This window comes from Labrus mixtus, chromosome 7 (genome assembly GCF_963584025.1).
Source record: "Labrus mixtus chromosome 7, fLabMix1.1, whole genome shotgun sequence".
NCBI classification, from domain to species: domain Eukaryota; kingdom Metazoa; phylum Chordata; class Actinopteri; order Labriformes; family Labridae; genus Labrus; species Labrus mixtus.
The window spans coordinates 28475135-28502926 of record NC_083618.1 but is presented as its reverse complement, the minus strand read 5'-3'; the positions used below and the strand labels follow the sequence as shown (position 1 = coordinate 28502926).

General features: G+C 43.6%; 1 protein-coding gene across 2 annotated transcripts in view; it reads left to right on the top strand.

The window, feature by feature from the left end:
• The window catches only part of plxnb1b (plexin b1b), a 112599-nt gene that overhangs the window by 45395 nt on the left and 39412 nt on the right, over positions 1–27792 (top strand). For both annotated transcript variants that reach the window (XM_061041505.1, XM_061041504.1), the window contains 2 exons: positions 23766–23851; positions 24030–25200. In XM_061041505.1, the coding sequence (XP_060897488.1) occupies positions 24040–25200 (1161 nt within the window). In that variant the 5' untranslated portion in view covers positions 23766–23851; positions 24030–24039. The remainder of the gene's footprint in view (positions 1–23765; positions 23852–24029; positions 25201–27792) is intronic.

The following is a 27792-nucleotide window of genomic DNA, read 5'->3' as shown; positions in this document are numbered from 1 at the left end:
TTTTCAAACGGAGATAAATTTTCAAGACCTTTTGAAATTTTTACACTCCCTATTGTCTCGTGTAACAGAAATAATTTAAGGCCCTGTTTCGTTCTAGGCTCACCTTTTAAAAAGCGTGCTGCGCTGTGCAGATCGTTTCTGTATATTCCCAGTAGGAGGTGAGGCTGAGAGCCGAGGAGAAAATGTTCCCTTCGTGTGCATTTAAACTCTGGATGCTGAGAGTTTTCTGCAGAGATGCTGAACTATTTATGGCGAGGGAGTGAAAGAGGCGTTCTTGTACCTGAACTTTAATAACTCAGGACTGGTGTGCAGAGCTGGAGTGAGAGCTGGAGTTTAAATAAGTGACTCTGAGATGAGCTATTATTCATTGTTCACTTGTTTTACCATTTGGTGTTGACAGACAGAGGATGATGATATGCAATGAGTGACTTTTACAGTTGTGCAAGTCAGGAAACGTCATCTCTAATAAATTAATACATTGAAAGAATGTTATTATGGTCTAGCAGTTTGTGTGCCATGTTATCACTACATGGGAAGCTGTACTGAGACCGTAGACTGAAAGTAAACACAGAAGAAGTCATGGTGATGTCACCGATCGGTGCCTAAAAGGGGATTTTTAAAACCCGTCGATTGCAGTCGACATGCTTAAAATGCTGTCAACCCAACTAGCTTTCAGTCAATCTAACAGCAGGCAAAGAGGTGGAGCTGACGCGGGTCCTGACATGCGGATAAACTATGCCAGCGTTTCAGTCAGTTCCTTCCATGCGCCTCATTATGAATAACTCAAGTGTGAAAGTGTGAAAGCACTTTATGTCAACCTTCTCATCCAAGTGTTGTCACAGACTTTAAAAATCTTACACAGTCTTTAATGCTTCGGGAAAATATTTGGCTTTGGGGTATCTCTTTTTTAAACTGACCTGAAGAGGACTAGTGTAAAGGGCGTATGCAAAAAATGGAGCAAAAATGTTAACAATAGAGGGAGTTTGGGAGAAAAGAACAGGGATGTATCTGTGACTATAGAGGAGAGAAAAACCAGTCCCAAGTTTTTGACATTTAACACATCCAACCTATAATTGCCCGGAGGAGCTGGAAGCGAGAAGGCGAAAGCCAAATCAGTTTAACCGGACTTTTCCCGGCCAACCCCTGGATACAAATTCTGTGTTTTTTTTTTTTTTTTCGGATTTAGCTAATGTGTGAACTGTTCAAGCCCTCGCATAAAGAATCACAGTACAGTTAGAGTACAAACATTCTCTTCTTATAACGTACAAACACTGCCATCCAACAGGGATCGTCTCCCGCTGTGAGGTGAAGTGTGAACGACCAGATCGGGAGGATTTCTCTAGAAGTGTTCACTCGTGCATAATGTGAAAACTGCTTAGGAGAGTTGGCATGTTTATCTGCTTCTGCTCTTTTCTGCTGTCCCCGGCTTACTGAAGTCAGTGACAGATGTGTCTTGAAGGATGTGTGATGAAGAGGAGGTGTGTGTCTCTCTTTTTCCTCCTCCTTTTACCCCTCCCTCCATCCCTCTAATAACCAGACTAACCCCTGAATCTTTTAGCACTTCACTGTGAACCACCCGCTTGTAAAACAGGCCGAGGTGAAAGAAAGTCAGGGTGATGACATCTCTTCATGTCTCTACACACACACACACACACACACACACACACACACACACTGTCAGCATGGAAGTAAACAACATTGATGCAATCTTGATGGAATGTGCAGAGCTCTTATCTACGTTCATTTTTTTTTTTAATCCACATGAAGTTCCTCTGGTTGTCAGCTCTGTCGGACCAGCATGCTTTGCTCCCGCCCAGCAGCGGCTTCATATACTGGCGCGCTCACAGACGGTGGCCAAAAACCCCCACGATGCCAAGCCCATCTTTCAGGGTGGTCTGGTTTGTTGTGAGAGATTACTCACGGCTTCAGACAGTGTCATGGTTCTTAGATTGTATTACACAGAACGGTAGCTCACTGTACAGTCGTGGTTTTGTATTATATTGTGTGACAAACTGTGGCCTTCCTCTCTCTCTCTCTCTCTCTCTCTCTCTCTGACACATCTCTGCTCTCGAGGCTTCTGCTAACAACGTCAACTTGCACAGACACTTAAAATTCACCCACACATCCACACACTTAACACTCACATACACACCCTCCCCCAGTGCCATATCCTGAAATATGGAGGGCATTTGCATTGTAAGCAGCAGCTCATAAAAAAAATTAAAAAAAAATCCCCCTCTCCCGAGCTCTATAACTCGCTGCTGGTCTACGTCTGCGTCTCCTCACCAAGCCTGGAGCTCTGCAGCCCCGTCATGCTCACCTCCAAGAGGAATCCACGGCATTTCACAGAGCCCGGTGAAGAGAGCTGGCCGAGAGTGGACTGGACGTCAACTGGAATGCATTTAGTGGGAAAGAGATTATCCTCATGTGCCCTCGGCGGATATTTGCATGGACTGCGAGTTGCGCAACACCAGAAAACAGAATAGTATTGTTATATTTAGAATAGAATAGAATTACTTTATTGATCCCAAACTGGGAAATTGTGGATTAGCTGAGAGCCTTTAGAAGCAGGAGGAGTCGCCCCCTTCTGGACGTTTAAAGAGTGCAGGTTTATGGCACTTCTGCATCTTTTGAAACCAAGAGGCTACATCTATTTCAGTCAGTTCTATACAGAAGTCCCTTCACCTATAGCGTTATCACAGCTACGGGAATGCCAGACTCTCTTTATGGTCACACGGCTCGTCAAAGCTGCCGAGCGGCCGGCTGTACTTTGACAGGACAATAGTTTATTTTTTTTAATTAAGACTCTGCCTTTAAAAATCTCATTCAGGTTTTTACTGCACTCCAGACACTTCAGCAGTCTGATTAAAAAAAAAAAAACGAGCTCCAGCAGAGGTCTTCAAACTGTTTTACGGCCTCATTCTCACCTTTATATGCTATACAACAGCACGGCTCCATAAGCAACACACACCCTAATGTTTATGAAGGCAGGCAATACTATGGAAAAGCATGTGACGACAAAGAGGCTCTTTGTGTTAGCGGTGTGTTTTACACACACACACACACACAGCATTCAGAGAGGACCAGACAACACAGCCGCCACACTAACATTTACCCTTCACTCCCTCTGCGCTGCCCTTGTTATTGCCCAGGCAAGGCACAGAAAGGAGCCTTTATACATGCCAAAGTGTTTGTGTGTGTGTGTGTGTGTGTGTGTGTGTGTGTGTGTGTGTGTGTGTGTGTGTGTGTGCAGGTTTGCCCTTCCCCTCTATGAGAGCATGCTATTTGCAAAAAAATCACCACTGCTGCCCTTCCTTCAAGAACACAGCCGTTAAGATTATCCTCCGGTTGCAACAGCTAGCAGCACGTCAAAAAACGCTGCTCGGAAAAAGAGCAGTGTTGCAAAGAAAAGAGGATTATGGTGCCTGTTTAGGGAGAGGGAGAGGGAGAGGGAGGGAGAGAGAGAGAGAGAGGGAGAGGGAGAGGGAGAGGGAGAGGGAGAGGGAGAGGGAGAGAGAGAGAGAGAGAGAGAGAGAGAGAGAGAGAGAGAGAGAGAGAGAGAGAGAGAGAGAGAGAGAGAGAGAGAGAGAGAGAGAGAGAGAGAGAGAGAGAGAGAGAGAGAGAGAGAGAGAGAGAGAGAGAGAGAGAGAGAGAGAGAGAGAGAGAGAGAGAGAGAGAGAGAGAGAGAGAGAGAGTTGTGTTTGCATGCTCAGAGGTGAGCACCATGTCAGTAGGAAATGAATTTTCTCTAATGGTTGTTCAATGTTTCAGAGGTCTGTCGAGGCTTATCTTTCACCCAACTCGGCACCACTCAGAACCTGAACATGTCCTGTTGTTGGATTCTTTTCATCATCAAAAATAAATCATGTCAGCTTACACAGATTGTTCCCTGTCCCAAATCTGTGCTTACTGTACAGCAGACCTCTTGGTACCTGTTGAGGAGAATGAAGTGATGAGGAATGAGAGTCGGCGTGAATCAGATGTTTTCGGTTCCTCAACTAGAAGATATGATTTTTCTCAAGTTTTTCTCTCGACATTTGAAGTACTTTCCTGCTGCCTGAGTGAAAATGTTTCAGGCGTTTATGATGTTTTTACAGTGGATTAGCTAGTCTTGTTCTTTACTGTGGTCGTAATAGTCCTTTTTTTTCTTGTTATGTGTCTTAGATTGCGACATTTTTCAAGTTTTCTTTCAAGATTGTAGAGGGAAAGCTCCTGAATCTGAAAGAAATCTTCATGGAAATCTTCTTTTCTATCTCGGCTGAATGATGGTTTACCTGTTGAATATTAACTAGACAAGCTGTACAGGTTGTCAGTGCAGACACGTTACATTTCAAGTCAGTACACGTTACATTTCAAGTCAGTGTTTTAAGTAATCACAAAGGATGCAGAGTGATAAGCCTTACAAAACATCCTTTTAATGTTTTTTTTTTTTTTATCAATTTGATCTTATAAAAGTGACTTTCTTTTTCACAGGTGTTGTCAGGGTAGGTTGTCACGATACCAGATTTTGTCAAAACTATGATTATAGGTCAAATCAATTCTTCATCTTTTGAAACCGCAGTAGTTAAAATACAAGTCCAAGGCTTACAATAGTGGCTAATTTCTTGTTTTTTATTACCTCTCTCTCTCTCTCTCTCTCTCTCTCTCTCTCTCTCTCGTTCTCTCTATCACTTGCAGCAGCTTTCGGTAAAATTATGACTTTTTTTTAAGCTTCAGCATTTAGGAGCTTTGGAGATTTGGAGGTATTGAAAAGTATCGTAAAGTCGGGCAGCCTTAGTTCAGTTTGCTTCTGTCTTTAACTTCCAGTTCCAAACACTTTTCATACTCTGAGATGCTGGAATAATCGAGTCCCGTGTCAAGGTGGCGGGCTTATTTTGTTTTTAGTTTTATTTAAATCCGACGATGCCACCCTGGGGGATTTCACCCCCGGGAAATTATATTAAAAAAGGGGGGGGGGACCTTTTGACTTTAAACAGAAAAAGGTCACAGAGGTTCAAAATCACTTGAGCAGAGACGTGGTTCAAAACGGTACACACATTTTATTCAACAATATTAATTAAAATTTAAAAATCGAGTTTTTTAAAGGGGGGGGGGGGGGGGGGGGGATCCTGGGGATGCTGGACTCTTACCGGTAACTGGGGATGCTGGACTCTTACCGGTAACTTGAACATCTCTCCAGCGGGACAGCAGTGGTATTAAATGTAGATGCTGTAAAACAGAAATAGCTTCAAGACGACTGAGAAAAGAGAGCATGTTTGGGAATGAACTCCACTTTTATAAACACTAGTGTGTGTTCCCCTGGAGATATGGAAGAAGATCAGAGGTAACAATCTACCAGGAGGCTAATCAAAGCAACAATCCCCCCAAACTCTGCTTCTGCTTCTCGACCCGAGACGAGGGCTTTTCTCATGTTTGTGTGTTTGTTTTCATGTATGCCCATGTGGTCACTTCCTCCATATTGTCTTTGTGCTGCTCGTACAAACAGTCCGTGTCTCCCCTGAGAGTTTACCCAGAGGCAATCACAACCTCCTTCCATCTCTGATCACATCCATCTGTCCCGGCTTGGCAGCGCGGCTATACCGTCCCATTCACAGCTAATTGTAAAAATAGCTTGTTTATTTGTGCCACAAGCAATGTTTCTGCTCCATGAGAGTCCCAATTGTTTGTCTTTCTCCCCTTCCCTCATGATTTATGGTCATTGCAGAAGCTGTAGGTCACTCAGCTCACACTTTGTCTCTGGAAAAAGTCTTATTTTTTCAATGTTTTTAAGAACAGTACCTCCCCGTTTGTCCTTACCCGCAGCTGCCGGATGTGGATGTTAGATTAGATGATTAACTTGGGGTGTAAGGCTTCTAAAAAAATGACGATCAACTGATAATTCAAAAGACTTTAAAAATAGGATCTGTAGAAAACCCCCAAAACTTTTCAGTTTCTAGACATCAAACATTTTTCAGAAGCTGAAGACCATAAATAAAGAGAAAGTTGTTTTGATGTCCTGCAGATTGAAGAAGTGATCCATACTCTTGTAGTTTTAAAAGGACAGCCGGGAGCTGAAGAGACCCTGCAGAGTCTATGAGCATCCTTCAGCTGACAGCCTTTTGTGTCTCCTTTCTCAAATATTAATGCCACAGTGACCGGCTGTATGCTGAACGATAATAGAGACTCTCGGGTGTCTGCAGATCAATGTCAGCCTATTTCAGTCAAGTACCCGAAACCTTTCTTTTAAAAGAGGCAAATGAATGTGCTCTGCATACAGAGGATCATCCCAGACCTGTACCTATCTCATTATTATAGAGCAACATTAAAAAAACATGACCATGAAAATGACCCCAGGGAATGAGATATAAGAGTTTGAAACGCTGCCAGAGGAGATGATCTTTGACACACGGTCGATTTTGCTTCTTTGTCTTCACTCTCTTGCACACGCAGAGACGTATTTGAGCCTTTTAAACTTTTATCTTGCTTGACAAAATGTTGAAAAACCACTGAACTCTATTCCTCTTTTAGGTGGAAAATTAGACTGGTCATTTTTAAAATGTTAAATGACCAGAGTTGCACAAAGATTCAGTTAGAAAATCTCTGAGAAATTCCCAATCCATCCATCATCTATAATGCTTTTTCCCTATTCAGGGGTCTCAGGGGTCTGGAGTTGATCCGAGCTGTCATTGGGCGAGAGGCGGGGTTACACCCTGGTCTGGTCGCCCGTCAATCACAAGGCTGATTATATAGAGACAGACAACCAGACACACTCACACCTACAGTCAAATGTAGAGTCACCAATTAACCTAACGAGCATGTTTTTTGGACTGTGGGAGGAAGCCGGAGTACCTGGAGAGAACATGCAAACTCCACACAGAGAGGCTCCTGTCAGAACGGGGATTCAAACCAGGATCGTCCTCGCAGTGAGGCAACAGCGCTAACCACTGCACCACCGTACAACCCCACATAAGGCTTATTTTTCAAATTTCTTTCTACCATCATTATTCAACATTTTAACCAAAATTCCTGCAAAAAAAAAAAAAAATGACCAATGATCTCACACTGAGACGAGACTCCCTCTTGTGCATGAAGCCTCTTTGATGTCTAGCCTGTCTTTGTTGCAGCCATCTTTGATAATGTGTGGTAACGGGGCTCTGTGCCGAATTCTGGGAAAGCTGGCTCGCTGTCGGTGGAGTTCATTAAGCAGTCCCTCTCTCTTTAAAATCTGAATCGGGCAGTAAATCATCTCATTTGAATATCTGTTTCAGAGAGAATATGGCAGGATCATTAAAAATGAGGTGAGAGTGTTTGGATGGGAGTATCTGCAGATGGAGATCCACGTGTGCACACTCCTGAGCTTTTTAAGTGGATGTTTCATGTTTCAGGGAGAACTGTCTTTCTCGCTGTTGCCAGGAAACTTTGACCGATCACACTTTCCCAGTTACACCGCCGGGTTCAATTCTCAGAGTCAGTACTGTGCTGTCTGTATGAAATCCTGTACTGTAAGGCCAAGTAGCCTTAACAAGCTGTCAAGGCCTGAGGGGTGTGTGTGTGTGTGTGTGTGTGTGTGTGTGTGTGTGTGTGTGTGTGTGTGTGTGTGTGTGTGTGTGTGTGTGTGTGTGTGTGTGTGTGTGTGTGTGTGTGTGTGTGTGTGTGTGTGTGTGTGTGTGTGTGTGTGTGTGTGTGTGTGTGTGTGTGTGTGTGTGTGTGTGTGTGTGTGTGTGTGTGTGTGTGTGTGTGTGTGTGTGTGTGTGTGTGTGTGTGTGTGTGTGTGTGTGTGTGTGTGTGTGTGTGTGTGTGTGTGTGTGTGTGTGTGTGTGTGTGTGTGTGTGTGTGTGTGTGTGTGTGTGTGTGTGTGTGTGTGTGTGTGTGTGTGTGTGTGTGTGTGTGTGTGTGTCTCTCTGTGTGTGTGTGTGTGTGTGTGTCTGGTCCCCTCTCCTGTGACTGCAGTCATGAATATGGAGCAGCTTCTGGCTTTGTTCAGTCACTCACACACAGCATCAAGAAGAAGATAAGACTGTCAGAGTGAGAGTGTGCCTTCAGAGCACGTTAGACCGGGCTGAATTACAAGCCCTGAACCGGCACTTTATCTGGTGAGGCGGACACAGACCCAGGTGGAGGTGCGACTCAGCTGGCTGCAGGAGCTGGTGGGGATGTGAGGACCTCGTGTATGGGTGCGGGGGTTGACGATCTCATTTCATAGACCATCAAATCTTGTAGTTACTTTTTACAGCTTTTAACTCACCCTAGTGAATGATGACATCGTCTGATTTGTTCAACAATAATTTAAAAAAGAGACTAAATTGAAATCAAGGCTGAAGAAGGGATCGGAATTTTAAGATTTACTACTATCCAGAAGTCACTGGTGATTATTTAAATACAATTTGTATATGAAACAAGACGAGATAATAGTCGCATAAACACTTTTTAAAAATAAATCTCTATTTGAATATTAGAATATCATGACCGTGTCCTAACAGCACGAGAGCATCCACACTGCATCGGTTAAGTTTTTCATTCTTTGCTCTGTGAATTTCAGATTCCACTTTCAAACAATGGGACATCTAGTGCTTTTGTGTTGAAGGTCGATTAACGGATGTGTGGTTCTTTTGTATTGTGACTCTAATCCCAACATTCAGACGCTCGTTAATTAAAGGCTCGCTGTGAGCCGAGAAAAAGTCAAAGCTCAACATTTAAATCACTGATGTGGATATCATTAATGCACCGTCATCTTCACTTTTGCAAAACAAGCGAGTGAGCTCTGCTGAGTGAGAAAGGCGAGTGTCAGTGGCTTCTCCTCCTTCATCGTTCATCGTCCGCCTAAGCGAGCCACAGAGAGGAAACTAGAAACGGAGCGTCGGGGTACAAACACTGCGCCGCGTCAAGCTGCTTTGCGCTGATTCACTCGCCGGCAGTCAGACCACTCCTATAGGAAACAATTAAATCAGGCTGATTCTGTCGCTGACGTCGAGTGCTGTAAGGACACGATGTAAATAAACCATCAAGAATTCCCTCGTCAATTCTGTCATTTTTAAAAACAGGGTACTAACACATAAACCAAGCAGGCTTCATAGTGTTTGAATCATCTCACTCCTTCACATTTTATATTCAAAAAAGAAATGATTTTGCACTAAAGTTTGACTTCTTTTCTTCTTCTTTTTAAACAATTCTTGTGAATCCATTGACACAAATGTGAATTTGTGAACAGTCTGTCCGGCTGTCAGCCACTCGGGCTTCCTGCCCCGGAGGCCTGACTTTTCTTTCAGGCGAGGAGTTTTTTTGTCGGAGTAGCCTCGCTCTGCACACAACAACCTCGTGTCACTTTTTTTGCGTGCAGAAGCCGGCGATACCCTGAAATGCCTCCGAGGGAGAGGCTGTCCAAATGTGTGAGCTCTTATTTGCATTTCCTTTTGAGTTCCTCCCGAGACTACAAAGGCACAAGAAAAGACAGAAGTGTTGAAGAAAAAGAGGTCAGGACGGCTTCAGAGAGAAAGCTGACGTTAGTTGGAGGTTTTTTATGAGTGGCTATTCTCGAACTCGGCGGCGGTGTATATGAATAGAAAACGTGCATCTGGACTCTGGTGACTTGTGAATAATTTAGTAAACATTGTTGTTCTCATACTTAAGCTTCAGTGCTTTTAACCCATTAACCATCGCGGCTCAGCATCTGCGTTTCACAAAAGTTCCAACTCTCAGCCCCTGCTCAACCACGTCGTCATTCATGTGTGCAATCTTTATGTGCTGCGCTTCCAGCTGTGTGTCCCTTCTCCAGCTGTTTGTAAGGCCCCAGACTGCTGCGGAGCTGTGCAGCTCGGTGATGAACATTTAATGACAGAGTGTGTCCTTCTTACTTTCCCCTCTCCGTCAGAGGAGTTTCTGCATTCTTTCAGATAACGTTAGCACAGCCCTGAACGCCTCCAATCGGCATGACGAGAGTTTAAACACGAGCTTAATTTCTCTTTGAAGGGATTGCCTCGTGAAGACTAAAACGTGCACCACCCAAAGCATGCAAACACACACAGACTCTACACAGTGACTTTGTGCTGTTTGTAAGAGCATGATCACACCTGATAGCACGACAAGCTGCAGCTTCTGTTTGCTTCCAGGAGATATAAAATCCTGATTATTGTTTCACAACTTGTCTAAGTGCTAAATGACCCGGCCTACAGTATGTTGTCTTCCTCTGGTGTTTGTGTCTGCTCTAGTCTTTACCTCGATCACGTCTCATTCATTAGGTTCTGTGATGTGTGGATATAGACATCAAGATAATCCTCAGGAATCTAAAGAGCTGTAGATTGTAAGATTGTTTTTTTAACTAGCGCTGGTTAAAACATGATTGTTTTGTTTTTCACTTTCAAAAAAGTATTAAACTTAGCAAGCTGACTGTGTTTTTTTCCCATTAATGATGCATGCCTTCAGAAGGTGGTTCAATGGTTAAACTGTGAATGTATCTTATATAAATGCTAAGCAAGTATCACAGTTGTGATGTTGGGAGATTGGTCTTGGACACTTATATCTTCCTCTACAGTAAAAACACAATCAAAGAGGGCAGAAGGCAGCAGCATGACATCATGACTCCTGCGATCAAGGCAGTGTCACCAGAAGTTGTTTTTTACAGAATCAGAATCAGATTTATTGGCCAGGTGTGCTTACACACACAAGGAATTTAACTTCAGTGAACTGTGTTCTCTAATGTACAGGTACAACATTAAATATCAACAACAAACATAATAAGAAAAGACTAATATTTACACGACTAAATATGAAACAGATCTGATTCAGATTTAGATTTTTTCAAATCCGATAATAAAAGCTGGTAACAGGGTTTTCCACACATTGACGATACTCGGACGAGCGACCCAGGTCTATTGATGGACATTTTTTATTTTTAATTTTTTTAAACCTGTATATAACCGTATGACGTATGCAGGGTCGTCCCTCCTGTACAACGCCGACGCTGCTTATGTGGTCTGTTATTCTGCCCTCTAAGTTTAGGATGATCGTTACAACACGCTGCGTCATCAACAATAAGCCTCCACACGTGAATGAATCCTCTGTTGTGATCACAGAATTCAAAACACGAGTGACGTTGTCTGAGCAAAGAGAATGAAAGGGAAATAAGACACAAACTGAAATGGGTTAGAGAATAAAGCTCAATAATCAATAAATATATATATATATATATACACACATAACTACTAAACATCTGTCCCAGGTCCTGTGGTTGCTGCAGAGCTCTGTGCAGCCTGTAGCAGATAACTGGTCCTAAATGACCCCTTTAAACCCCTCAGCCTGTGGGAAGAAGATGTTCTGTGTAGAAACCCGCTGGGCCCAAAAAGGCCCGGTGGTCACACACACTTGTGTCCAAAATAGGCTCCGATGTGCTGTGGGCAGGGCTTGAGTGAGCGGGACAGAGCAGACCAATGTCAAAGGTTGTGTTTGGCTCGTTTGCCTCAGGATTAGAGCTCTCCGGCCCACTGGAGCTCTGACGGAACAGCGCCGCTATTCACTGAAAAGACCTCAGTGAGTTTTTACAGTCTGCTGCAGAGTCCTGGTTCATCGCCTCCTGCTGGAGTCACAACAAGCTCTGTCCCACCCCCCCACCCCACCCCCCTCTCTATCTCAGCCCCGCCTCTTTAATGTTTGTTATAAATGTGTTATCTAACCTGTCCTTAAGGCCCAGTCTGACTTCATCATCATCATCAGTTAAGCTCCGCCCCTGTCTGATGACCCCCCCCTCACCTGGTCGAGTGACTCTTCCTGTCTGTGGGACTGAATGTCATCTTTTAACCCCCCCCCCCCCGGCCCACTCAAGCATTCAGACTTTTTTAAGCAGTTAAACACAGTTTCCAGGAGTGTGTCTCAGTGTTTTAAGTTGGTAATGACACCCTGAGTGTTTGTGTGTCCACTCGGTCTGCGCCGTGTAAATATACGTCTCGTTTGGACTGTTGCCATCCACACTGACTGACCTGAACAACGGGGTTTAAAAGTTGGATTTGAGACACTTACATGCACACACACACACATACACACACACACACACACACACACACACACACACACACACACACACACACACACACACACACACACGCACATGCACACACAACACTTGATCAAACCACCTGTGGTAAAAAACACAATGATCAGAATGGAAACTATCAGATTTTTAAAACATAGCCAAAAAGTCATCTCAATATATAAAATATAATAACTTAGCCATGTTATTAAATATAATGTTATGTGTATCATGTCTTACTGTAGTCCACTGTCCTCTCACATGTGATTCTGGGATACACAGGCTGCAGACGGTGCTCAGAGTAGATTACTGGATCAGGTAACGCCTCGACTAACATTTGATTTTTAAATTATTCTGATAACGACTTCATGTGTTGTTTGTTTCTGTCTCTATATGCATCACTCTTTAGTGCATTATTCACCACTTTGGTCAACCACTGCTGTTTTTAAATGTGGCTCAGTGGTAGAGTCGGTCCCATGCCCAATGTGTCCTTGGGCGAGACACCAAGTTGCTCCCGCTGCTTCGTCGGCGGTGTATGAATGGGATTAGTTAATACTGATGGTCACTTGATATACATTTACTTTTATTACTTTTATTATACCTTGGCCTTTCAGTCTAGTGCTATGAACTTTTATATTCCACTCCTCGTGCTGCAAACAATGCTGAGAGAAAATGCAAATTACAGAAAGAAAAAAAAATCCATACAATGAAATGAATTAATTCTAAAAATAGAAGTACTGTTTGATAATATTTATTGTAGCGTTGTGAAAAACAATGTAAACCTCGTTAAGAGATGATTCCAGTGAGCTGACCCCTCATTATCAGCTCAGGAGGACTTCTGCCTCGTCTCTGTGTCTCTTTTGAGATGTGATTTCTTTTTTGTTTCAAGGCTCCGTCCGGTTGTGAAACGGATCCCCCACAGCTGAATAAAACCAGAGGAGGGACATGAGTTACAACTTAACCCCGAAGCATTTTCAGCCTCTCCACTCGAGCGCGTTCAGAAGTTATCGCTCGTGCCGCTGTAGATACTTTATGATGTGTTTGCTGCCAGCCGCACCTGTCTGCGTCTGAGTTACGATGCAGATAAACTCCAGCGACTTTAATAGCTTCCTGTCTGGCAGCTGTGGCTGTTTATAATGATGGCCCCGATGACCAGCTACTCGCACTCATTTATGCCCTTTTAACATCTAATTCCACCCGCGGACGTGCCCCTCATCATGATGTCATGACTCAGTGCTCTGCTTGCTCAGCGTGATTGGAGACGTCGGGCATTTCCTTCCCTGTCCGATCAGCTTTGTTCCTCTTTTGTTTTTACTGAATATCTGTGTCCCTCTGCTTTTTTTTTTTTTAAAGAAGGTGGTTACTTAGTGTGTATCATATCTTGTCATTTACTTCACATACTGTAGGTTTCTGTATGTCAGCCCTGTGATTGACTGGCCAACAGTCCAGGGTGTACCCCCGCCTCTCGTCCAATGACAGCTGGGATCGGCTCCAGATCCCCCAGACCCTGCAACAGGAAAAGTGGTAGAGATGGATATTGTAGGTTTATCTGTTGACTTTAATGATGTAGGGACATGCAGAGTGTTGATCCCAAATTCCAAGTGTAAGAAAAGAGTTCAGGATCAGATAAACATTTAAGTTTAGAATAGAATAGAATTACTTTATTGATCCCAAACTGGGAAATTGTGGCGTTATAGCAGCAGGTTGTCCAAACACACAATATGAGTAAAAAACACAATATTAGCAAATTTAAACACAATATAATATTAAATACAAAGTAAATATCACTAAAAATATTAAAACTAAGAATGTGAATATATACAACCAGGATTTAACTAAGCATTACTAGTCTTAAATATGAAAAGATTAAATACAACATACAAGTTTAAAAGCATATTTATTTGTTTCTCATGTGAGTATTACGAATGACACATGTTAAAGTGCCTCATCTCTCTTCTTCTTATGAACTGCTTTATAAAATGCATTTGATGGGGACGCTGGTGGGACAGTGGTTAGTGCGTGCGCCATGTTGGAGGTTGTAATCCTCCAAGCGTGCGGCCCAGGTTGAATCTGACCTGTGGCTCCTTTCCTGCATGTCTCTCTCTCTCTCTCTCTCTCTCTCTCTCTCTCTCTCTGATTTCTGACTCTATCCACTGTCCTATCTCTCCAGTAAAGACACAAAAAGCCCCAAAAATAAATCTTTAAGAAAACTTAATACACAATTACAGTAAAGAAAAAATACCAATTGACACAAATAAGTAAACGCATCTAAAGAAAACAGACAATGCACGGCTCCATTTGATCCTTTATGAGAGAAACAACATTAAATCTTGGATCCATCACAATGCAAATAATTAACTACAGAAGTCTGTGTGAAGCTCATGATCTCATTTCTCTGCTCTGATTCAAATCAAAGTTGCCAAACCTACATGTTAGGCAACTTACAACAAACTAACCAAACAAATAAAGAGAGGGATTGTTTTACCCTCATCCTGCATTAATCATACTTTTGTGTCAGTCACATTTGATCTCAGTGAACTTTGACCTCCACACCCAGACGGAAACTCTGATTCACGATTCACCCAAAACGTGGAGGTGATCCCAGAGAGCCCGGATATCCGTCCTGTCTTGTATCCAGTCTCGACCTCTGTCACCCCAGGGCGATTACTTCAGGGCCATGAAGTTTAACTACCATGGGAACTTCCTTTACCCACACACAGCTCCTCTGCAGCGACAAGTGTCTCCCCCCCCCGCCGCCGCTAAACCACTGACCACTGAAACATGTCCACTGTCATGTCACTGAAGGACTTCATTCCTTTAAAGGGCCTCATCAGAGGGACTTTCATGTCTTCATTTCTAGACGGACGTTTCCCAGAAGAGTGCAGGGCGATGATTGCCGCCCTCCTCCTCCTCCTCCTCCTCCTCCTCCGTGAAGTTCATCAGCCGAGGAGGAATGTGTTCTTTTTAGCCGGGCAGCCATTGTTGGGGGTTTCTCTATAAATAACTTTCTTGTCAGCCGGCCAGCCGACTGTCCAGGCCGGAGAGAGGGAATTCACCAACTGACACACAGTACAGTAAGCACGACTGCTGCTTCTGAACGAGACGATACAAAATAAGAAAAGAAACTCAGAATTAGAAAATGAGAGGTGAACAGCTGTCTTATAAAACATGCTTGTGTGCTGCAGATAAGGTCAGAAAGATAAAAAAAAAAAATGAGAATGTGTTTTAATTTCCACTCTCAGATTTTGTATTTGATCCCGTGTAAGAAATGGAAATCTCCCTCTTCATAACGAACAGCTGTGCAGGTTTCAGTTTGCAGCCTGAACATCTCCGGAAGCGATGTTGGCAGCACGAGTGATCCGTCCGCTCTGAAGATACCAACCCGGTCTGTTATTAATAGCTTCTATAAAGAGCTACCTTCAGGGTGAGAGACACCGCGGCAGATGGCAGAACAGTAAAAAAAAATCTCTCTCCACACTCGCTGTCTGCAGAGGAGGAAGATTTATTGCAGGGATTTAAAAAGTAAATGTGTTACCTATGTGTAACTAATCAGGGGGAAATGATTACACTCAGACGCTGTGGGGGACCAGAAGCAGTGCAAAGACAAAAGCCCCTTTAACCTGTCATGTTGTGGTTAGGGGTGCTCAGATGCATCGGTTCAACATCGGTATCGGCCGATATCGCCCGGCTGAGAGACATCGGCACAAAGGCAAATAATGTGGCATGAACAGATGTCAGTAGCCGATGTTTGTTGGTACAGAGACGGGGGTTTTTATCGTGCAGAGGAAGTCACCTGTTGAACAAACTCTGACTTGTGAGAGAGAAAAAGGTTGCATTGTGGAATCTTACACCAAAAAGAAGTCATGAGTCAAACATTGGTACGGTCAATCGGCTAAATTGTTATTTCAAACATCGATATCAGCCCTGATTTTCCCACTCGGTGCATCTCTAGTCGGGGTTCTGTCGTTTATATTTCACACTGTTTGTACATGGTGTCATTTTAACCACTCAGGAAATGCAACAAAATTAAAACAGTTCTATGGAAAATATTCAAAAAAAAAATGGCAATTTTAGGGTAATCACTGGAGCGAAAAAAACAGGCTAACAGGAGGTTTCCCCCATTCTGCATATTCTGCATGAATACACCATGACACAAAGACTTCATGTTTTAGAACGGTTATGAAACATTCAGCAGCTTTAACTAGTTCACTTTCACGTCGGGTGAACTGGGTCAGTTTATGGTTTGAATTTAAGATTTCAACAGTGTCCTGTTTCAAATCCCAACAGCGAGCTGCTCTTAATTTTGCTCCAGCTTTGATTCGACTCCAACTGGCTTCTCCGGCACAAAAAGTTGAAGCAGAGGCTCGTGGGGGTTGTTGTTTTAAAGGCTATCCCGATACAAAATCAGGTCTCCGCATGTTAACAGGAGGGACGTGGATCAAACATTATCATTAAAATACATGTGCATTAGTTTTTCTGAAACATGGATTCTGTCACTTCACTTTCCTTAGAAGTTTAGTTTCAATAAGTCATTTGATGTGTTAAAAAGCTTTAACTCCACTCAGGTGACAAATACGGCTCCCTGTGGCGCTTCGTGCATCGGATTATCAGAGTAGAGTAAACGTAAAAAAACACAAGAGGCGATGAACTTTTTCATATCTGTGAGTCTAAGCCAACACAACAGTGTGTTCTTCTGCGGTGACCTGTACCGACCTGAGGGATCTTTGCCTTGTTGATGTTATTGGTGAGTAAAAATGTGTGTTTTAGTTAGCGAAAGGGGCGGGACATTCAACCATCAGATCCCATACTGCGAGACTCCAAATGACATCACCAGCACAAAGATTTTCAGTTTTCCATTGCATGGAGTATTTTGGCTTCAATTTTTTGTACAACTGGAGCATGTGGAGATGCATTGTCCATATGTATATACAGTCAATGGTCTGTAAACAGCGTTATTAGGATTTAGATAAAGACAGTATGAACATTTGTTAAGTGTTACAAAGTAGCTCATTTTCTGTACGGAGGTCGTATATCACATCATCATCAGCAGGAGGAGGAGGATGTTTCCTCTCAGCGTTTCTGTAATTGAACACCATCGCTCTCTCAGCCGCTAAAGCGTCCTTTTGTAAAAACGCTGTTTGTTGATGTAAAGGCAATGACTGATTGCAGATGGCTGCGTTCACTCAAGGCCTCGGACAGTCCCATTATTCCACTGTGTGTGTGTGTGTGTGTGTGTGTGTGTGTGTGTGTGTGTGTGTGTGTGTGTGTGTGTGTGTGTGTGTGTGTGTGTGTGTGTGTGTGTGTGTGTGTGTGTGTGTGTGTGTGTGTGTGTGTGTGTGTGTGTGTGTGTGTGTGTGTGTGTGTGTGTGTGTGTGTGTGTGTGTGTGTGTGTGTGTGTGTGTGTGTGTGTGTGTGTGTGTGTGTGTGTGTGTGTGTGTGTGTGTGTGTGTGTGTGTGTGTGTGTGTGTGTGTGTGTGTGTGTGTGTGTGTGTGTGTGTGTGTGTGTGTGTGTGTGTGTGTGTGTGTGTGTGTGTGTGTGTGTGTGTGTGTGTGTGTGTGTGTGTGTGTGTGTGTGTGTGTGTGTGTGTGTGTGGGCATTTGGAGTGTGTTTATTTGTTAAAGTGTGCAGAGGAGGACTTCTCATTATAGGCCTGGGTGGGTGTGTGTGTGTGCAAGTTTGTGTGTTTATGCTCACAATCATGTCACTAATTAGAAACTTGCTTTATTTCCCCTCCCCGTTGTTCTGTCAATGAGTGGGTGCTGAATGAGGCATTATGGGTAGGCACTGTAATTAATGGCCACCTCATCCTCTCCCTCCCTCCTTTCCTCTCTCTTTCCTTTCCTCCCTCGCTTGGCTCTCTCACTGCTAATCTCTCTCTCGCCCTCCCTCTCTCTCGATCTCTCCCTCCTTACTTCATTATCTCGTCTCTTACCTGCTCTCTCCCTTCTCTCCTCCCTCGTCTTGTCTCTCCCTCTCCCCTTTTTTACCCCTGTCTCCCCTCTCCTTTTTCTCTCTTTCTCCCTCCCTCATCTCTCTCCGTCTCTTTCCCTGCCTCTCTCTCTCTTCCTCCTTCTCTCCCTCCCTAATCTCTTATTCTCTCTCTCTCTCCCTCCCTCCCCTCGTCAGTCTCTCTCTTTGTGCCATCATCCTTCCTTTCCGTCCCTCCCTCTCTCTCTCTCTCTCTCTCTCTCCCTCCCTCCTCTCCTCCCTCACACCCCCGTCTCTCTACAGTTTATTATCATTAGTCACATTCCATCAGTTCTCGGGTGAGCACCGAGCCTTGAAGCTTGTTGCACTTGTTTGTGGGGCGATTTCCCCTCGCTCCCACCCCCCCCCCCCCCCCCTTTTTTTCTGTCTCACCCCGTCCTCCCCTTTCCCCATTGTTTTCCTGTAACCCCGTTTTTCTGTCCGCTAATGTTTCACTGCCAGCGTTTTTTCACTTCAAATCTGCTCCGTCCTTCTCCCTGCTGTTGTCCCTCTCTCTCTCTGTCTGCACCAGAATGTAGGAATAGCTGAATTGAAAATGAATGAAAGGCTGGACTCAATGAAGCGGATGATGGCTCAATTGAATGTGCCTCCCAGGAATGCCTCTGCGGCTTGTGCAGTCTTTAGGCTGCAGCTCCGGCTCCAGTCCGGTTTGTGGCAGGTTGAGGTACTCCTGTTTGCTGTACGGTGGATTCACTCTGCTGGTTCTGTCTGCTTCTTACGGCCCCATTAGTATCAGACCTCTAAACAATACATCAGCACAAGGTAGAAAATGCATTTACCTTTAATCTCTCTTTTATGAACAAAGTGCCCCCCCCCCCCCCTCCCCTCCCCTCCCGTCCCCAGTTTGCTTTCTGTCGACTTTGGCAGCTCAACTTATCAAAAGTAATCCTGTTCCCAGAGCTCTGTTGAGACCATCCTCCCATGATCCATCACTCTGATGCTATCGCCCTGCGCTCTTCAATGTTAAACAATGAGAGATATGGATTAATGAGAGAATATTTCACTGACAGATGAACTTTGTCGAGGATTGAGCAAGGAGAGGAACATCCTCGGTGTAAAAATCTCCAAAACAAATAAAACTGATTGTCACATGGGACACATGTTCCCCGGCCTCTGCATGTTCCTCTGACACTGTCCCTTTAAAAACTAACTCAAGATTTACCAAAATAAATCAGAATTGCCCCACACACACACACACACAAGATTTATTTTCTGACTTTTATGGCTTTTGTCGATAGGACAGTGAGTGGATATATTCGGAAAACAGGGAGAATTTGGGGAATGACTTTCAGGAAAGGAGCTGCTGGTTGGACTTAAACCCATGTCGCCCGCTTCGAGGACACCAGCCTCTTTACCTGGGGCATACCACTTGGCCAACCAGCGCCCCAAACATGATGGATTTTAAAGGCCCATTGCAAAACTGATTTCAGAAAGTTTGAAAAAAAGAAACTTCATTTGAGCAGATTTTAATTACTGATATTTGAGAATGTTTCAATCGTGTCAGTGGGTTGCATATGTTGCAAGACAGAAAAAAATCTTATGGCCGATTTATGTTTTCTCCAGTCTTAAGGGTTCAGCGTGGTGCCCAAGCTTGCAGGATGTTGCGGAGACTTCCTGACTACAAGTTTGTCCACTGAATGTGCAGGAAAATCAACCTTTTTTAGTTTCACGATTAGAGAAAAATACATTTCACATTCTGTCTTTGTGCTGATGTCTAATCGAGGCTTAAGTGCATCACAGTGTTTTAGTGATTTAAGTTCTATTTGTTACTTTTCTATACTGTCACTTAATGATTCTGATCAACTGATATGGATGCATGTGTAACTCAAATAAGCAAACGTTGGTCGATCACTCTCGACATCCAGCAGCCTGATGATGAAATATGAGCGTTAATGTTTTCAGACTATCCGGCCAAAGTCAGCGATGTGTTAAAATGAACACATTAGGGAGGACGAGGTTTGTTGCTTCTGTTGGCCGACACACAATCCGGGAAGTCCAGTCCGTTTATTTTACAGAGCTGTATCAATGTGAAAACAACAAGCGTGGACCGACGTGCAGATCAGGACGAACACTGGAGCAACACAAACATTATTAAACATAAACACGGACTGAAGTACAGAAAGAGTTTTGATGAGAAATAATCTTCAAAAAGTTCTAACACAAACAACAACATGAACAGTTTAAATGTAAATAAATATAAAAGCGAGCGTGTGAATGATCATGTCTTCGTAATGATCTTTGAAAGACTACTTTTTTTTTATGTGTCCGACATCACATGAATGCACCACGTGTACTTATGAAGTGGTTTTATCTAAAGTTAGAGGAATAAGACTCGATGGCCTGCCTGCCTAAATTCATATACTCACAGTTTGAAAGCTCAATTCATCCCATCATTTATCATTTACACTTTTACATATTTTCCCATTTTTCAATGAATCTTTTACTTTTTATATTTCCTTTTTTCCTGTTTCTAAATTCAAACTAAAATGCCTAAGGAAGCATTGCAGGTTCAAGAAGTTTTTTTTACTTTTTTGCTATACATATATACTGTGGGTGCCAATTTAAATAATAAAAAATAATATATATGAATGTCACAGCAGAAGAAGAAAGTTGCATTGTCACTGAGTGTGTGTTTGTTGAGGGACCGGAGAGAATCCAAGCCGACTACAGGGCACAGCATTACGCCTGCTTTCCTCTCCATAAACAACATTTTTGTTGACTCCCGATACTGTTTCTACAGAGAGTGCTTGAACAGAGTGGAGTCCATTACCTAAAAGTACCGGAACATTTAGACGAAGCCATTACAGGCACACATTTCCTCCTCCTCGTCTCGACAGACTCGTACCTTTTGACCGGCTGGAGTCACAGAAAAATATGGACTTCCAACCCGGTGGTGAGATGCGATTTGAATCCAATCAGAAGTCCATTCTGTTGTTCTCATGTATCTCACACTGTGAACGGAGATGAGTGTGATTGGATTATAGACTGCAGTAAAGGGAAAAAAAAGTTGATGGCGGTCGAGCCTACCGTCGTTTTTGGCTATTTGATTTACAGCTTTCAGCACAAAGGGAATTTAAATAGAGGACTTTTTATTCTTCTTCTCTAAGATTAACGTTGTTACAATGTTGAATACTGTTTGATACCACTCGTTTAAAAATAACCATCTGTTATTTTATAGATCCAAAGTTTCAAAAAGTACAGAAGCTTAGAAAAAACCTCAGATCTTTGAGCGTATTTTTAATCAGAAGCTGCAACGAGAGCGAGCCAGAGAGCACTGTCTTATTGCATGAGTACATTGACAAACGTTTGTATAGTGTAATGTTTGCATTTAGAGACGGTGAGGGGGCTTTCACATCTCCAGAAAACTCCTGATATTACCAGGAGGATCTGTATGTGTGAACACAAACAGCCGAGTCTCTCCTGCCAGACCTCTAGTATTTTCTCTGCAGCAGGTCAGAGTGAGCTGATGTGAGAATTCAGCAGGATATTATCCGGAGAATTCAGCACGAGCCAATGAAAGGGAAGGGGGAGTGATGTTTATATACTATGACTGGAGTCAGTGCATAGACGCTCCGATCTCCCTGCACATAATTAGAAGGTTGCATTACGTTTCCTGTTCATCAGTATGTTGTTCTCCACTCTTTTTGTTGACACTGTGATTCTGCCGTACCATACATAGCATTGTTATGAAGGCAAATATTCTCATTATAGCATTTTATAGCGAACTCTGTTGTTTTCGTCTTACTTAAAAACAAGAGAATTCTCTTATATTGGGGTGCCTAGGATTCATATTTTTGTTGCTGTGGTATAGAAACGTGTTTTTTACTATAATTTTATCAAAGATCACAAATCTGACATCTTGGATAATTAAAGTGACAGCCCATGCATTCTCAGAGTTATTATGAAAGTCAAACACCATCTCAGATCCAACACTCTTTCCCACCACGGCATCGTTTAAATCCAGCTTTTTGGAAACTGTTAGCTGGAGGAGGAAACAGGAGCAGCACTGTATTTGTTGAACCAGTGCTTCCATGAGTTAACATGCCTGTCATTCCTGTCTCTGTGCTCCGTGCAGCGCTGGGCCGCTGCTTTCTCAGGATTATCTGCATTGGCTGTAAAGTGCTTTTTTTTTTTTTTTCCACCAGAGAGTCATGGCAGGATCTTTTAGGGCCACGGAGTCGCAGCTTTAAAAACCAGGCACTGATAACTTGGCCCTTCCCCAACCCGAGGGGGTTAAAGACTCCCTGTTTGGTTTTAGATCAGATGATTTCAGGCTCCGTCACAGAGGCATCAATCAGCCTGCTTAACCTCTGTGACTCTGCTTGTGCTGGAACAGGAGGTGGTTCGATATCAGCGCGGAAAAACAAACATGCTCGAGGAAGTGCCTGATGAGGAGTTTTAGATTTCATTCGCATTTGGTTTGAAATGTTTTAGATAACAATGATCATCGTAATTGTGCTCTAGGTGATTGTTTTTTTGTGTTCTTTTTTTGGCCTGTTGCCAGGACTTTACCCTCGTTCCCACACAGAAGACTGCCACCAACAAAGCAAGCTTTCTAATGCTCCTAGTGTGGCAGGGAAAGAGAGGTGTGTGTGTGTGTGTGTGTGTGTGTGTGTGTGTGTGTGTTTGTGTGTATACACTCGTCGAGGATGGGAGTCTGTTCAGCGGACTGAATAGTGTCTTTTTCAGTCTGTCTCCGTCTTTTTTCCCTCTCCTCCACTTTGGATAAGCCCACTGGAGATCCGCCTGAACTCGTAGGAGATAATCCCGCTTCTGTGCCAGAGATGGAGTGTGGGGAGGAGCGGTGCATGGAAAGAAGAGGGCGATAATGAGGAGGGGAAAAGGGAGGATATGAGTGTAGTTAAGGAATCATAACTAGAGGAGACATTATGGTTTTCTTAAATTGAGCGTGGTTCAGATTCAGTTGCCCCAAACAAGGAAACTCGACCCCACCAAAAGGTTCTCATGCCACCTCCTTTACCTCACACAAACTTGTTTTACTGGCACCCTCTCTGAAGCCGAAAGGGTTTTGTACCTTGTATCCTAGCAATGAGGGGGGGATTGTATTCTTGGACAGAGTGTGTGTGGCGATGAAAGAGCTCTTGGACTGACACTACTCGACTTGGCCTCTGCTGAGGGCTTTTCTACAAGCAAGAAAACGGATGTAGCCTGTGAGACATAAGTCTGACAGGAATTTTAATGCGCAAGAGCTTCCCACGAGGTTTCTGAACCATCAATGTTTGTCTTATAGTGATCTCCTTTGGGGACGAGGGTTCTTCGTTTCAGCATTTGTGAAGCAGCATCTTTTCACACTGGAATTGAAAAAAATAGATTTGACAGTGAATTCTGCAAAACAAAAAAAAAAGATTCATTAACGTAATTCACTTTTTTTCAAATTATGAATGCAAATGAATAACTTGCATTTTTTAAATCAAAAGATTTGCTTTAGTACCCAAAAATCTTATCAAAGGTCCCGCCCACCAGATTTAGCTCAACAACAAGCATAGCATTCGCCCTGACAAAAATCCCAAATATTTGGATATGCAAAGTTTTTGATTTGCAGTCACAAGTGTCTTTAAATGGCATTGTCCAATAGTCAAGCTCTCAAATCCAGTTTTGTATATAGCTGCTGCTTTCAAAGCGTTTCTCTGTCATTACATCAATCATCATAATATCACTCTATCATAATAGAGGCTCAAAGGTAAACACATTTAAACCCCTCTGGTTGTTTTTAATATTCAGCATACTGATGTATCTTCTCTCTGCGTTGTGTTGCAGGTGTCCTGAAGGATGCATGTTTAGACCCAAATTACTGGGAGGTGATGAGGTGACATACCTCTGTGAAACAGCACTGGGAACAAATGGTAAGAAGAAGCACCATTTCCAAATGAGAAATTCAATCTTCTGTTATCTTATGTTAAAATATTTCTGAAAACATTTACACCTCACATTGTGTGGAAAAGATAGAATGGAAAAAATGATTGAATCTATGTGCTCTGTATACCCTTTGTGAATGAAGACATTCTTTCTCCGTCTCCTCAGATCTGCTGCCATGCCTCCGGGGATGGTGCGTTGTGTTTCGGTGTTAGCAGTCCAAACGCTGCTATCACTCCTGCTGCTCGCCGTCAGCCGGCCCTTCACCTCACTGCACAGCGGTCTCGTCGGAGCATCGGAGTCCTTCCCCTCCAGTGATTACCCCACCTTTATACGCAATGACACTCTGTTCGAGCACTTGGCCCTGCACCCCGACCCCTCTGTGAGCCGGGTCTACGTCGGGGCCCGGGATCACCTGTTCCAGTTGGATCGATTCCTCCAGTATGATCGCCACGCTGCCACTGGACCCGTCACAGACAGCAGGGAGTGCTTACCCCCCGTGACTGAGGTGAACTGCCCTCAGGCCAGGGCAACGAGCAACCACAACAAGCTCCTGCTGGTGGACCCGTACTCCATGGAGCTCATCACGTGCGGGAGTGTCAACCAAGGAATCTGCCAGAAACGAAGTCTGGACTCTGTGGATGTTGTACTTTTCTCCACGGAGAGGCCGGTGGATACTCAATATGTAGCAGCTAATCATCCTAACGTTAGCACCGTGGGACTCGTGGTGCGCTCTCATCCCGACAGGCAGCCTCTTCTGTTTGTGGGACGGGGCTACACCAGCAGCCACCCTCCTATTTCCACGCGAAACCTCGCCCAGGATCCCATCTTTTCCTACGAGGAAACCGCCAAGTTAGCCGTGGCCGGCCGCCTCTCAGAATACGACCATCACTTTGTAGCGTCTTTCGCCCACCGCCAGCACGTGTACTTCCTCTTCTACAGGCGGGATTTAAAGTCGCAGTCTCGGGAGTACCGCACCTACGTGTCTCGCGTTTGCTTGGAAGACCAGGCGTATTACTCCTACGTGGAGGTTCCTCTGACGTGTCGATCCAGGGCGGGAAAAATATACAACCTCCTGCAGGCGGTGCAGCTCGGGCTCACCGAGGCGGGCGACGGGAGTCGAGGTTCGGGGACTCTTCTCGGCGTCTTCTCCACTCGTTTGGCTTCATCGACTCGTCCCAGCGAGGACTCGGCCCTCTGCATGTTCAACCTGGAAGATGTGGACCACAGGATTAACTCCACCCGGGACCTGTGCTACACGCAGATGGGCAAAGAGTCAGGAGTGGAGGCGGCGTACATCGAGTACGAAGTCAAATCCAACTGTGCCAACCTGCCAGAGGTAAATGTGAATGTTAGAATGTGACTTTAAAAAACAAGAAGTTGGTATTTTCATAAAAGAAAATGAAGTGTATCATTCGTTAAAGAGCCTAAACTCCCACACATCCTGTCGTGCCCTGAGGGTTTCATGGTCCACAATCAATCATCAATCAATCAAACTTTATTTAAATCGCAGTTTGCAAATTGCTTTACAAGAGTGCAGAAAAGTTATTGACGAAAAAGTAGTTTATAAAATCATTGATAAAATGACCCTCTTCTTCTTTTCTGCTCGTCTCCTCCTCCTCAGCAGAAGAAAGGCGATGGCTTTCTACTGAATAGTGGACACTAGTGGACTTTTTGGATGCTCACATTGTGCATCCAAAAAGAAACATTTTTTATCTTTTTCGGTCATCTAGCAACTTGTGTTGATGGTTTTTGTGTGTGCGCACTCCTCTCCTGCCCTGCGCCCCACCCCGCTGTGAGTGCAGTGTATCATTTCATTCTATCTGGAAGCCCCTTAAAACATAATCTACAAACAGTTATGTAGTAATATTTCATTGGTTCAGACCAATTACAATGCAGCCCTGAAGCCTCAACCCTAACTGTGTTTTAAGTTTACAACCATTCATTCGCTCTGATTGACGTAACAAGCTGACTTCAGCGTCTCTAGCTCTGTAGTTTTACTGTAAAGAAGTCGTACAGGGGAACCAAACTGCTTTGAATTTATCTCCATTTTTCTTTCATCAATCCTGTCAGAGCCAACCATGAACTCTGTCAAAAGAGATCCTTCATTTCATGGAGGTGTATGAGATTTTGTTTTCAGTTTAAAAGAACCAATTAGCCTATTTATACTTCACACAGAGAAAAATCTGGATGATTCCTTAGGTTGTTAAACTGGATCATCGCCCGCTGCAGACTGTTGGTCTCATAAACTGTGACTTTGAACTCTTAAAGATTATATTTATTGTTACACTAAAATATTAAAATTAATCAAGATGAAGTAGTAGTAATTTGACTTTTCCCATTACTCAATATAAACCTCATGTTTAGTCTGTATTTCATGGACTAAAGACATGCAGAGTTGTTCAGAGACAGAAACAGCTCTTGCAGATAATTACCCTATTCAACAGTTACTCTGATTAAATGAAATCAATCAACATTTCAATATTTGTCATTTCTCATTCAACCAGGAAGTCTCATTAAGATAAAAAATATAGATTTAGAAGTATCTGTGCGTAGAGAGTAGAATAGCTGCACAGTCTCAGACATGAAAACAACATTTTACAATTTCAAACAAAAGTAGTGGAACCATCTCGTCTATATATCCAAAAGGTTCTGCAGCTCAGGAGAGGACACAAGGCCTCTTCACTTTCTCCAGTGAAACCGTGCAGTGGTCAACATAATGAAGCAGATAGCAGTCCACTCCCATGTGTCACCGTGTGTAATTGTATGTTTGTGTGACCGGGTGTTACTGAAAGGAAGCACACGAGCTAAAAATGACTGGCCACAGGAAAAAGAATGAGCCGTGTGACCACATATCTGCTTTTTTTTTTTTTTTTGCTTGCTCCCCCTTTGAATGAAAGAGTCCACATAAACAAAAGGCTCAGAGGAAACACAGTGAACCAGTCACTGAATGGCTCAATCTTCTTGTTTTCATTGCTCTGTTTACAAAAGAACATGTCTGAATTTTTTCTTTACAGATGAGATGATTCTTTTTTTCACAGTTTCACGACTACACTGAGTAAAAAGCTTTCCTCTGCTGGAGCTGGTACCATCCAGCTGAAACCGTCCAGCCCTCTTCCTGCAAAAGCAACCTTTGTAACAGGGAGCATCAAATGAAATTAGACATTTTTTATAAGAGGGCACATGTAATGCTGCGGAGGAGGAATTGAATCAAATTAGCTCTGTCATTACACCAACTCTGGAAATCCTGACTCCACTTGGTGTGCATGTAAACATTACATTTTAATGGACATCATGGGCTTGTTTGGCATCCGTCTCTATTATCACATCCTCCTGCGTCGAGGACACAGAAGCGCTGACCCTCCTCAACCTTTTTGTAGCCACATGCAACCGATCGACTCGATGGGGAGCAGGGCGGTGCGGTGTGATTTAATTGAATTGCTGGTTAGGGAGGGAATCGATCGGCGGCATTAGACGTACTTAGTGGGGTGGGGTTGAGGGTAATGTTTAACAAGGCCTGACAAGGGCGGATAAAGACACACCCCCGCAGAGACGAGACTCTGAAGGAGAAAGAGGATAAGACACTAAAGGCATACAGATGCACAGTGGAGCGGAAAATCACAGCCAATCAGGGAAAGAAGAGAATTAAATGGGGGGGGGGGGGGGACAGATATGAATACATCCCAGGACACGGAGCGCTGCGTCTTTGATGTGTGCTCACATCCAGGTGCTCTCTGAATATTTGCAATTGCAGTTTTGTTAAGGGCTCTCATGCCATTTCACTCCAAATTGTAAAATATTAGGTACAGTGATGACTTCATGAAAAATGAAGAATGCCTTCATGTAACATGCCGATGGGTTTTTAAAATAGCTAATGCGGTGCAACCAACCTTATTATGTATTACAAGTTATAACTTAATTTGGTCACAAC